Source organism: Gastrolobium bilobum, unplaced genomic scaffold (genome assembly GCF_033153095.1).
Source record: "Gastrolobium bilobum isolate Gb01-03AN ecotype WA unplaced genomic scaffold, APGP_CSIRO_Gbil_v1 utg10332, whole genome shotgun sequence".
Lineage (NCBI taxonomy): Eukaryota > Viridiplantae > Streptophyta > Magnoliopsida > Fabales > Fabaceae > Gastrolobium > Gastrolobium bilobum.
In genome coordinates, this window is record NW_026898346.1 from 26,002 (window position 1) to 40,045 (window position 14,044).

The 14,044-nt window shown below is 33.0% G+C and overlaps 1 protein-coding gene across 1 annotated transcript; it reads right to left on the reverse strand.

Annotated features, from left to right (window-relative positions):
- Positions 1-5,659: 5,659 nt before the first annotated feature.
- LOC133315101 (cytochrome P450 71D9-like) lies at positions 5,660-7,974 on the reverse strand. Its single transcript, XM_061516662.1, has 2 exons — positions 7,093-7,974; positions 5,660-6,271 (listed from the first exon to the last, which is right to left on the reverse strand). Exons 1-2 carry the CDS (start codon positions 7,972-7,974, stop codon positions 5,660-5,662), a joined length of 1,494 nt encoding a protein of 497 aa, XP_061372646.1.
- Positions 7,975-14,044: the final 6,070 nt, after the last annotated feature.

Sequence of the window (14,044 nt, forward strand, 5' to 3'; positions counted from 1 at the left end):
ATACAAATAAACATCATTCATCAAGGTTCTCTCAAAATCAAAATTTTGATAACCTGATCAAAACTGATGTTTCAAGACCTGGATGCTTGCTTAAGTCTACGAAATAGACTTTCACAACTTGCATACCGTGTGTTCCTACTCATTTGCTATAAACCCTTTTGGTTGTTGTATGTAGATATCCTGACATCCAACTCCCAAAATGAAATCTCATAATTGAGACTTATAGCAACTAAGAGAATCTGGATAGACTCAAGCATGGCGTCTGGCAAAAATTGCCTCCAAGCTAGCTTTGAAGGTTTTCACCTTTCTTTCCATCCTCTCTTTGCCTTTTATGTCCACATGCACCTTGTGGGTTTTACCCCTCTTGGTGTCTTTACTAGGACCGAACTGAGTTGAAATACAAGTATTTCATCTCATTGTTCATAGCTTGAGCAACACTTGATCAACAACATCTTCTAGTGCATCATCGTAACTAGTAGGATCAATATCACTCAACAAGAGACACCTTGAGAGTTAACAAGGTTCTCTCCCACTACGAATATACTGCACTAGACCTTGTGTATTTATAGGTAAAACAAAGAGTGGGTCAAATGATGGATCTTCAATTTCTTGAGGATCCGCTTATCCTTGATATTGTTCCTTTACATGTGATACTAATATTTCTACTAGTTTCACTTATATATTATCATGTTGAATTTCCAATCATGGTTCTCTTGTTTGTTCACTTAGAGATATATCTATCCCCTCTAGAACAATCAAGGGAACAGTGGATGAAGCTTCTAGAGATTCTGGAAATTCTTGATCTGAGATAAATCTCATCAAGAATAACCTAACTTAAAAGCTTATAATTTCTTATCTTGTCCTCCTTTAAGAAAATCATGTGAGTGCTCACTTAGATTATCTTGTCCTTAAGACTAAATAAGAAATCATCCCTAGTTCTCTTAGGGTAGCCAAAAGATATGCACTCTTCCATACAAGATTCCATCTCATTTGACTGCTGTTGTAGGACGTGTGCCGTAGCACCCTAAATCCGAATATGGTTTGATCTGGGCTTGCACCCTTTCCATAATTCTTTAGGTGTCTTTACAACAAACTTTGACGGAATCAAGTTAAGAAGATACATTTCCTTCTCTTAGGCATCTCCCTTGAACAACATTGACAAAGATGAATAACTGAACATGATCTTCACCAAGTCTAAAAATGTTTAATTTTTGCATACTGCAACTTCATTCAACTAACGCGTTCTTAGAGTTGACAGTTACAAAAATTATCCCCTCTTAAATCAGGTAAGACCTGAACTTACCAGACAGGTAGCCAACAATTTAGTCAGACCAAAGTGTTTTTGATTTGAACACCTACATGCTTTTCTGCCTCAGACTAAACCTCTTGGAATTTCCAAAAGCTTTAGACTTATGACGCACTTGGTTCATCTGTCCAAATCCAGAGTAAACATTCATATAATGAAGTACTCATCACCTCTTCTGGTCTGAACGCTAATTGGTCCACATACATTAGTATGTACCAGTTCCAGTTGAATAGTTGCGCAAACCTTTTTGGCCCTTGTAGGATTGCTTGGCCATTTTACCTTCCAAATAGGACTAACATGTAGCTGTTAGTTAAAAGATTCTTGAACTTTCAGTCCCTCTTTTAACTAAAACATGTTTCCTACTTGAGATAATGTGACTCAATCACAAAGGCCAAAGTTATGTTTCATTTGAAACTTTTATTTCTTTGGTGAAAATCCTTGTTCATCATCCTTTCCATTCAACACAAAAATTTAGGGGGTATAGGACAAAGGTAATAAAGACTATTTAAACAATGTACCAGAAAAAACAAGACGAAGATGAACTTCGAAATGTAACTGAGGAATCAATTGCATTGTCAAACCATGTTTTAACCAAAACAACTAACAAAAATTGAATTCCTCTTGAAATCCGGAACAAATAAACAGTCACCCAAAACCATAGTCATTAAATAACTTGTCTTACTGCAAATGCAGACACAAGTTCCCATTTTCAAGTTTAAAATATCTTTGTCCACTGCTGACAGGCATACCATGTTTGAACTACTGCTAAGAGTAACAAACATAATCAGTGATTCCTGAATCAATGATTCATTCACTGATCAGGCCTTAATATACCCATGTCTGGTTCTTTTCATCACCTCTGGGCAATTTTTCTTTCAGTGTCCCTTCAGTCTGCACTTGAAGAACTTGCCTTGCGGCTTCTTCATAGCAACTGGTTTGACAACTGATAACCAAGTTATTTTGTTCTTGTTATCACCATTGGGTTTTCCCTTGGATTTAACAAGACTCTTAGCAAAAACTGCACCGACTGCATTCTGTCTAGCAGAACTGCTAGACGCAGCAAACATGTCATTAAAAGTCTGAAGCATTTCTACTCCACTCTTAATCATGTACACTTGCTTCTGCAAATATTTGGAAAGACTGACAATAACATAGCAGCGAACTACCATATCTGCCCTTTCCCAATCTGAGAAATGCATCTTAGTTTCCTTAGACGCATTCTCTGCAGGTTGCTATGGCCCTCGCATTGTCAGGACAAATTTTAGCTTCCATGTTTTAGAATAATATCAAAGATTTGCTTTTCACTTATTCATAGTTGGTACCATCTAGAGGTTTTCGACTCAAAATCATTTCTAAGATATTTTCTGAAAAACATATAAAGCACACAATTACAAACAAATAATGCAATAAACAAACGAAGTGCAAGTAGATTCTCATAACTACTCTTGTTTATTGTTAACAATCCTTCAGTTTATCTTTACAAGGCTTACGATGGGCAAGTCACTTGTAAAAACCAAAATTGTTATTTGGGCCTTCAGTGCCTTTGCCAGAGCCTCGATGGGAGGGTTAACAATTTTACCAAAGTTGAATGTAATTAACCATTGTTTAATTTCAAAGTTATCCTTAGTGTCTAAGCATTGCCGACGATGGGCCGTACAATACTTTACTAAAATTTTGAAATTATTAAGATTTAATCTAGTGAAATCTGATTATCCTTATCCGATGGGGCTTCAGCGATAACCATTTCACTAATAAACCCACAAATGGAGCCCGCAGGTTTTAAAATTAATTAATTTTTAAAACCTTCACCCATTCAACATTTTTGTTTGAGAATTTTCATAAGCCCTGTCGAATTCATTGTTTAATTTCAAAATTATCTTTAATAACTTAGTATTATCGACGATGGGCCGTACAATACTTTATTAAAATTTTGAAATTATTAAGGCCCAATAAAATCCAATCATGCTAATCCGATGAGGCCTCACATGATTATTTTCTTGATAGGCCCACAATGCGCCTGGAGGTTAAATTAATTTCTTAATTTAAATCTCCTCCCATAATTATCAATCTAATAAAATCCAATCATGCTTATTCGATGGGACTTCACATGATTATTTTATTAATGGTCCTTATAATGCGCTTGAAGGTTAAATTAATTTCTTAATTTAAATCTCCTTTCATTCAACATAAGCAATATTTTCCAATTTCCAAGAATTATTTAATTGAGAGTATCCTTTGTTTGATTTCAAAAACTATGTAAGCAAGAGCGCCGATGAACGTGCATCACTTAGCTTATCTGAATTTTGAAATCATTAAGGTCCTAAAATCCGGTCATGATAGGCAGCGTGTGCTTCACGCAATCATGATACATGATTGTGGTATGCAGCGTGTGTTTAACATATGACCATTTTAGTAGACCCACAAATTACTCGCAAAATAAAAGAATTCTCTTAGGAAATTTTCTTACTTATTGTCTTGATTTTAAACTCCAAAAATAATCAATTTGATTATTATAGATTTTACCAAAATCATAATAATTAAATTAATTTTCGAAATTAATATAACCATTAATCTAGATTTTGTTTCCAAAATCATAATAATCATAATTTTATTTTACCGGAATATTTAAAATCAAAAACTACGCGAATATACTATCATACTAGTCGGTAATGACATAATAGTAAATATGCACGTATGACATGTGATCATGCAGCAATATGGCACCTTCCTATCCTATATGACATGTTATCGCAAATATCATGTTAATCGCACATATAATTCATACCATTCAATAAAAGTATTAAATAATAAATCCTAATTACTTTAATCCATGGCCTTCCTATTTTAAAGAAAATATAAAAATAAAAATAAAAATAAAATATTACAACTTTGGAATTCAACTTTCGCCTAGCCCATAGTATCTGTCTCAAGCCCCTTTAGGGTTTCATGGGCCCAAAAGCCCAAAGACCCAATCCTTTGGCGGTTTCTCGATCTTGAATTTTTACAAAATATTGAAAAATACACAAAAATTTCGAAAAATTAAAAAAAAAAACATCAAGGAGGAAACCTATTCATATGGGATTAGCCTTCTTGTTACAAATCGAGAAATACACGAGAGACCCTAACCATGGATTAAAGCATTTTTACCGATTAAAATCTAAACTTTTATGAAAATGAACTATAAAGAATTAAAACATGAGTATCAACAACATATACAGAATAAAGGTGCCATATTTTCAAAATCACAAAAATAAATCAATAAATCAAAGTTGATCTAAATCCCCATCACAATCTGGCTCTGATACCAATTGAAGGTATATCATCAGAAACGCGGAAGCGCATTGTACCGATGCGATGAGGAATGAAGAACACCCCTTTGATTACTTGAGATGAGGCAGCGAGCGTGACAGTTTCTCACGTTCCGTTCTCCTCCTCAAGCCTCACGATCTGCAGCAACGCACCACGAACGGTCGCAATTCTGCTCTACGGTTGATCTTCCAAGCTATGACTCAAGGGGATCAGGGAGTCGTGTGGGCAACCGTTCAGATGATGAACGTCTGCCTCTTTGTGTTTCTGATGTCTGTAACCCTGAGGCACTAGAGAGAAAATAGAGTTTATATACTCTGTCCAATCCAAGACTAACCCTAAGCTTCATGGGTTGAAATTAGTCTTTTGGGCTCACTCTCACTAAAGCTATTGGGCTTAAGTGTAAAGAGCATATTAAACCCAACATGAAATACTAGTAAGCTATGTAACACCGATACCGATACGGGACACGTGACACGACACGACACTCCGACACGTTAGGACACGTTTTGATATTAAATAATATTTTTAATTTATGTAGTATATATTATATTTAATAAAAAAAATGAAGTTAAACTTATAATACCCATCAATTTTGCAAAGAAACATAAGTTATCCCAAATATTTATGTTAAACTCAATAAAATAGTAATCTTAATCCAACGAATCTAATAGTTGGAACTAAAAACGCAACGCAATGCAACCTTTGAACTATTTTTTGAGTTTCTACAATGCGTGTTGGAGTGTCGAAAAGTGTTGGACATGACACGTCAGGGTTTTTGAAGTGTCAGTGCTTCATAGCTAGTAGGAGCAAGGCTCGATGCATTTTTTTGATTTTGTTTTTTTTTAAATTAAAACACAAAATTATATATATATATGTATATATATATATATATATAATTAATATTTTTCATAAGATAAAATTATTTCCTACACACATATAAAAATTAGCAAACCCTTATTACAATGGCAACAAGTTTCTTTCTTCTCAGCTTTAATTTCTTTCTCTCTTTTTTCTTTAATATTATTGCAGAGCTTGTGGAGTAGATCAGGCATGAGAAGTAATCGGAATCAGGCGTAAATCATATTTTCGACTAACTCCAATTCCATAAGTCTCAGTCATGTCTAAATCTTCATTTTTCATTCCATTGGGAAGTTTCCAATCAAAATGATACATCAATAATGCTAGTGGAAACTCAACGTTGATCAAGCCAAACGTGACGCCTGGGCATGTTCTTCTTCCAGCACCAAATGGGATGTATTCAAAATTATTACCTCTGTAGTCAACAGAACTATCAATGAACCTCTCAGGATAAAATCTCTCAGGCTCATTCCAATAATCTGGATCTCTTCCAATTGCCCAAGCATTGACTAGGACCTTGCTTTTCACGGGTATATGATACCCTTTGATCTCACAAGCTTGTCCACATTCTCTTGGAAGCAAAATAGCACCAGGAGGGTGTAATCTTAATGTTTCTTTCACAACTGATTTCAAATATTTTAGTTTATCCATGTCACTTTCATCAGGCTTTCCTTCTTTATCAAACACCTCTCTTACCTCAGCTTGTACCTTCTTCGTTACTCTTGGATTTTTAATCATCTCTGCCATTGCCCATGTTATTGTGGTAGATGATGAGTCACTCCCAGCTCCAAATATATCCTTCAAAATCATGAGATCAAATTAAATTGATTCAAAGACATCCAAATAGTTATAAGACTGGGTAGCGGGTAGCCAATATTTAATAAAGACTAGAATGTTAAGAACACCCTATGCAATGTTTCCTGCATTTGAAGTGAAATGAAATACTACAAAAGCTAGATAAGGAAAGAAGCAACCATATGAGTATGCGCAGATGCTGCTGAAGATCAATCATAAATTACTTATCAAATATGTTAGAAAGAATATCTTTAGAATATTTTTATTATCTGTAAAGATCTATTTTCTTGTTTTATTAGGATTTAGATTAGATATGAACTAAGCCTATTAGTGTTTCTTTATATATTATACTTTCCTGAATCAATTCAATATATAGATTTGCGGTAATAATATTGGAACTTCCAATCATTTAGTTATAGGCATTCTAATATCACGTACAAAAACTAATTCATGGCAAAAATTAATTCAACCCAAAACCTTAAGGTATTAGATGAAGTTAAATTGATTATTTTATATTTCTCTAACACACTCCTTCATGTAAGAGTCATTTGGACTTGAAGCATGAATATGATACAAGTTTGTTATTGGTCTGCCTTGTGTTACATAAGTCCATTTTTTTTAGTCTGCCTTGTATTTTTCTTAATTCTACCTGAAGGTGTGGGAGGTGAGGATCAAACTCGTGACCTCGTGGTCACTAAAATTCTGATACCATGAAAAGAATCAATTCAACTCAAAACCTTAAGGTATCAGGTGAGGCTAAATTAATTATTTTATATATAAGATGTTGTGTGAAAATAGATTAGGGAAGATGTCAATATGCTTACCATGATCACAGCCTTGACGCTTTCATCACTTAAGCAAAACTCCTGCTTCAAGAGCACGTCTACAAGATATTCTTCTGCTTCTTCACCCTGGCCTTTTGGGCCCTTTAACTTAGCCTCTCTTTGGTCATTGATGATGTTTTGCACTATCCTATCAGTTTGTTGGTGCAACTTTTCTAGCTTAGGCTTCAACCCAGAGATGTGTTGAAGCCATTTAGCAGAAGGGTACAAATCTCCCAAGTCAAAACCTCCAGCAACCTCCATGGCTTCCCTTATCAGTGATGGGAATTGTTGATGATCCCTGAACTTCTTCCCAAGGGCTGTCCTTGAAACGATTGTAGATATTGTTGAAGTCACTTCTTTGGTGAGATTAATGAGTGATCCTTCTTTTGATGCAATCCATTTGATGAGTTTAGTGAGCTCTTCCCCTCTCACTGGTTGGAAAGATTGGACACGTTTTGAGCTTAATAGCTCCAATGCACAAATCTTCCTTAGTTGTCTCCAATAATCACCATAAGGTGAAAAAGCTATGTTCTGAGAATCATAACTAAGTATCTTTGAAGCTAGGATAGGAGGCCTTGATGCAAAGTTAAGATCATGGGTTTTCAACACTTCCCTAGCATACTCTGGGGATGAGACCACAATGGTAGAAACCTCACCAAGCTTCAGATGCATTAAGGGTCCATATTTTGCTGATAAATCTCTTAGCCTACGATGGGGAAGTGAGCTAACAAGGTTGTGTATGTTCCCTATGATAGGTAGCTTCCATGGCCCTGGTGGTAAATTTGGAGTTGACTCAGATTTCTTGGTCACTATTTTGTGTGCCATAAGCATAAAAATGAATAGGGAGAAAATGGATGTAAAGTATAGGGTTTGAAGATCCATATATGGTGGAAACAGAATTTAGATCAAGGCTTTCTAGTTTAGTGATGAAACTCTCTTTGCCACTCTATTATATAGAATGTAGAACTTACATCAGCGGTTATTGTGTATTGGTGATCTCTTTATTTTAATATATGAACACATGACAGAAGCTCAAGACGGACCAGGATACCAACATGCACAAAACTACAAACAGTACATATTTCTAATTGTGTAGAAAGTAACATTTAGTTTTGAAAAATTCTTGAGCAAAATCAGATGGCTTAATAAGTAACACAAGTAACACAAATTGTCCTAATCGTTAAATTTTAACGCAATCATTAACATATTTAATATGAAACTTAGGTTTCATGATAACTAACTTTCCATTTGGTCATATCAATTGGAGTTGTCAATCTAGGTCATTAGACCCTAATCCATGCAGGTTAGGACCCAAACGCCAGCAGGGCTAAAAGGCTGACAATAACAAGACCTGCTGACATCCAAAGTTATAATTTAAAAATAAAATTTCTTTTATTGAATTCAATGTATTTGAAATTACTTTAATAAATAAATATTTAACAAATTCACAAAATATTCTATTCAAAATATATATATTTCATAATTTATTTATTTTTAATAAAATAATATTTCAACACAAATAAAAAATTGAAATATTAGCAAATTTTTAGTATTTTTCCAATAATTATTGAACAATTGGTTCTATTTAAAAAAATATTGAAGTCCTTACTTTTCGTTATATCCTGAAAGAATCATATTTACTATTAAGTTATACTTATACTGAAGATTTTTATTATTCAGTTATACTTTAGTATAGGTGAAATTTTAAACGGTTTGATTTTTATAGTAAAAATTAGTTAAATAGAATTTTTTGTAACACTCTCAACTTTTTTACTACAACAAATAAATTGATGCTGAAATTTTAAATAATTTTTTGAAATTTAATTTTTTACTATATTTTTATACTTTTAATATTTTTAAAAGTATGAAAGAATGTTCATAACTATATATAGAAGCTATTATGTATCGCTATTATAGATTTTGAGAACTTAGATATAATTTTATAATTAGTAATATCTAATTGAAAAATTAGTTAATTATTAAAAAATTAGAAAAACATAAAAATTCTATTAATTTTTTTTAAATTGTATGAAACTATTTAGAATTTAATTAAGTTATAAAATTTACAGAGTAAATTACTTAGTTATAAAGCCTTAAAGACAAATGCCGAGAGTTTATCATTTTTTATTTTGTTCGACTAAAAAAAGAGAAAAATTTAAAAGAATCTAGAATGGAATTGTTTAATTTTTATATGAGCAGATCATTTGAATCTCAACCATTCAATCAAAGATTAATGTTCAACATTAATTATTTGAATTGCTTTTCTTTTTCATTTTATAAATTTATCATTAAAAATATGACCATTGATATATTATTAAACGGTTGAGATTAATTGCATGAAATGATCTCGTTAAAATTATTTGAGAGGATCCATTCCCACAGGATTTATCCTTGTGTGCAATAATAAGAATGAATTATTAAGCAAATAATATTTTTTTTTTTACATTCAAGACTGATAGATTCAAATTTGGATGACTCTGAAAATGCAAATCCATATTTGAATACAAGTTTATCTCTTCTATATTATTTAAATTTTTGATATAAGTGTATATATATTTTAACTCTATAAATAATATTTTGCAAAATATCATATAAGAATGAATAAAATATTATTATAAAAAGGAAAAACATATCTTTCATTTAAAGTAGTTCAAAACATCCAATAAAATAAATAAAACAAATTCTTATTGAACCATTAAAATATATACTTATTATATATATTCTATAAAATTGTATATGTAACATTGTAATGTACATTTCATTATAATATTATATTTTTAATTATTTTATAACTATTAAATATATACAAATTTTTATATATTTTTTGTTTTATTTTTAAATAATAAAAATTTTGATGATAAATTTTTTTTGACTCCTAGATAAACCTTAAACCAGCCCTTAAATCATAGAGCTTTGAGGGAAGACATTAGAGAAAGTCCTACCACAAATGAGTTTTGTATATTAGGATCAAATATAGAGTTTGGGATTAACCCATGGACGACAACCTATTTTGACAGCTCTAATATCAATATCAAATTGCCAGGAACGGTAGAATTCCCATGTAGACAGTCAAAACCAGAAACTCATCGGCGGGTGTGTTTACTGCCTAAAAGTAGTTCAAATTTTGAAGTTGTTGATCGTTTGAAATTAATGTATTTTGAGGAGAGTTACCTCAAATGGGTTGAGAAATTAAAAAAAAAAAAAAAAGTATTTTGAGTGTAGATTAATTGTTTGATTTTTAGTTAAATGAGTTATAGTAGCTCACCCGTTACCTTATTTATTTATTTTTTTAAACAATGAATAATTTCAATTTAGAGTTTGACTTTATAAATTTGATATGCTTTGATTTTAGACTTTGTTTTTGTTTTCAAATAAAATTTGATTTTTTTTTTTATCTTTCTGATTTTAATTGTATGTAAGAATAAGTAGATTTTAAAGCGAAAGAGGTTTAGAAAAAAAAAAGAGAACGTTTTTTATGAGTGTATGTAAGAATAAGTCCATTTTAAAGCGAAAGGTAGTTTAGAAAGAAGATTGAGAGACCTGTTCAGATCCGCCACCTATCTTTTTATGAGTCGGACTAATAAAATGTTTTTTTATTAAAGTCAACGTTTTTTTTATCTCAATTTACTTAACTTCCAAGTTAAGTGGATTATGGTAAAATGACACTTGGGCTCATTTTAACAGCCTTGATTCCCACCCCATCTCGTCAACGGAAAGCTGTTGTCAAAAGTCAACCAGTTTAAAACATCATTGGCTAAATACTTACTATCATAACTAATTAATAATTATAAAAACTAATGTATCGTTGATTTATTATTATAATATGTTAAGCGTGGGTTAAAAGGACAACTGAGCTCATTTAACACGCTTGATTCCTCATGTTGCCATCAAAAAACAGTTACCAAAAGTCAACTAGTTAATACATCATTGGTTAATACTAATTATCACATCTAACTAATAACTATAAAAAATAATATATCATTGATTTATTAGTATAATAGATTAACTTGGGTTAAAATGATTATTGACCTAAAATAACAGCCTTGATTCCCGCCCCATATATATGTTGCCATAAAAAAGCAGTTAGCAAAAGTCAGATTGGTTAAATACTAGTTATCATAACTAATTAATAATTACAAAAAAAATTATCATTGATTTATTAGTATAATATATTAAACTTGAGTTAAATATAACAATTGAGCTCATTTAAGAATTAACAGCCTTGATTCCCGTCCCATGTCGCCATCGAAAAGTCAACTGCTTTCATATATCATTGGTTAAATATTAACTTTCAACATTTAATTTTGTCTCAATTATTTACAAATGAAAAAAAAATTAAATTAAATTTTGAACATCTATTTTTATCCATGTTTTTTTTTTTTTTTGTAAATAAAGAGGGGCTAAGCCCTAAAAAGAAAAGGAAATTACAACTCAGAAACTATCAAGCTAGACATATTTCTAGCATCAGTAACTATAAGACCCATCAACTGAGGAGGGGGTTCTTTAAAAATCTTTAAGTGAAGATTTTCATTCTGACCAGCTTTGACTAACCAATGAGCACACTTGTTGTTATCTCTTTTTGTATGAACTAGATGAATGGTCCAGTATGCTTTTAACCATAATCTCAACCTTCTAGTGACTTGAGAGTCTCTAGGATCTTCATGTTGCTCCTTCAAAATCTGGATGGCTTAACTAGAATCACGTTCTACTTCTATCTTTTTTAAGCCTGTACCTCAAACCAATTCCAAACCTTTCAATAATCCCCATAATTTTGCATCAAGAGGATTGCAAAAACCTACATCACAATAAAAACCTCCCAGAAAGGATCCAGTGTGGTCTCTTAAAATACCACCACAACTAGCTTTTTTCAAGCTATTAGAAGAGGCTCCATCATAATTCAACTTGACTCATCCTTGCTGAGGAGCTATCCAACTGCTATCCTTGGTACCTAAGCGCCCATGATGAAATCGGGACTGCACAATTTGTTGAATAAAATTCCAAATCGTTGCTGTCGAATGGTCTTTATGTCGGAAATGATCATCATGAATCTCCAAGTTTCTCCATTTCCATAAAAACCAACAGTAGTATAAAATATATCCCTTCAGTCCTTCACTTCGTTTGAAACCCACAAGTTCTCTATATTGGAAGTCAGCCAATCCTGCAAATTCAACATCATAAAAGAGTTTGGTATCGTACCTTTAAACCAAAATTGCCAAATTTTCCTCGCATGTCTACAATCACGTAAAACATGGAGTATAGTTTCTTCATGAGTAGGACAGCTAGGACAAATGTTAGGACCTCCACTCCATTTGCTAGTTCTGCTACGCACCGGTATTTTAGAGAGCAAAGTCATCCACATAAACACTTTCACCCGTTCTGGTCCTTTCCACGTCCAAACTCTTTTCCATAAGCTAGCATGAAAAGCTTCTAGAAAATTCATCAAGTTATTGTAAGCAACCTTAACCAAGGAAGTTGAGCTATGGTTATTGATCCAAACTAATCTATCCTCGCCATTCCTTGGAATAAGCCTTAAGTGATTTGTTACTGCAACAACCATATCTGAATCAAGGAATCGGTGAACAACTTCAAGACTGAAGTCATCATCCACCATATGATCCGCAATTGATTTCTGACTTTCCTCCCACGGAACCTGGTTATTCGACAGCTGCAACAAAGTGTTTTCCCATCCCAACCAGTTATCATTCCAAAGCTTTACATCAGAACCATCTGCTATTTCCCATCTAAGTCCATCTAGGAACTTACTCCAACACTTAGCAAGATCACGCCAGATTTTAGAGTCAAACGATTTTGCTTTTATACCTCTCCTTAGGTCTTGACCTCTACCATACTTGGCTAATAAAATCTTCACCCATAACTCATCTTTCAGGGTTAATACCTTCCCATCCAACTTATGAATATAAGCCTCATTTTGGATACGAAGGTTGATTATTCCCAAGCCACCTCTATCTTTAGGTTTATACATTTGATCCCATGCTACTAGATGAGCATGACTTCTGCTATCCTGATTTCCCCAAATAAAAGACCTATGTATCTGCTCAATCTCATCACATAGCGTTACTGGGAGGAGGCCATTTTGCATATGGAAAGAAGGTATTGCAGCAATGACCGATTTCACCAAAGTAACCCGACCTGCAAAAGATAGACAGTGACCTTTCCATCCATCCAGTTTTGACTTGATCCGATCCTTGATTGCTCCATAGTCTGCTTTTATATATCTCCCTTATTTGACAATAGATCCTAAGTATCTGCCAATACTAGATGTACGCTTGAAACCCATTCTATTAACAATCCTTTCAGCAACTTGATTATCAGTATTCAGGGAGAAATAAATCAAAGATTTATTAGCACTAACACTTTGCCCCGACATCTCACAAAAAAGATTTAAACAATCCATAATCAACTTTGCTTGCTCCATATCTGCTTCTGCAAAAAGGATAATATCATCTGCAAATAAAAGGTGTGATACACTCGGCCCTCTTCTGCAGACTCTAATAGGTTTCCACACACCCAAGTTCACTTTTTCAACTATCAAGTGGGATAGTTTCTCAGCACAAAGCACAAAAATATAAGGGGAGATTAGATCCCCTTGATGAATTCCTCTCTGAGGAACTATAATATCTGAAGCCACTCCATTTATCAAAACTCTTGGTCGGTTTGAAGTTATTGATGCCATTATAACACCAATCATCCAGTTAGGGATTTGAACTTCGACAAGCACTTTATAAATGAAGCTCCAACTGATTTTATCATATGCTTTTTCAAGGTCCAGTTTGATTGCCATTGTTCCTCTCTTTCCTTTTACTCTTCCCATAGTGTGAACCAGCTCCTTTACAACTATAATGTTATCCTGTAATTGACTATTCAGCTCGAAGCTAGCTTGGTATGGGGAAACCCAAGTCTCCATCACAAGCTTAAGTCTATCCACGATGAT

Bases quoted from the DNA above. Each gene is read 5' to 3' on its own strand.
- LOC133315101 (XM_061516662.1), bottom strand. From the start codon at position 7,974: ATGGATCTTCAAACCCTATACTTTACATCCATTTTCTCCCTATTCATT. The intron at 6,272-7,092 runs GTAAGCATATTG...ATGATTTTGAAG, and splicing joins GCGTCAAGGCTGTGATCATG to GATATATTTGGAGCTGGGAG.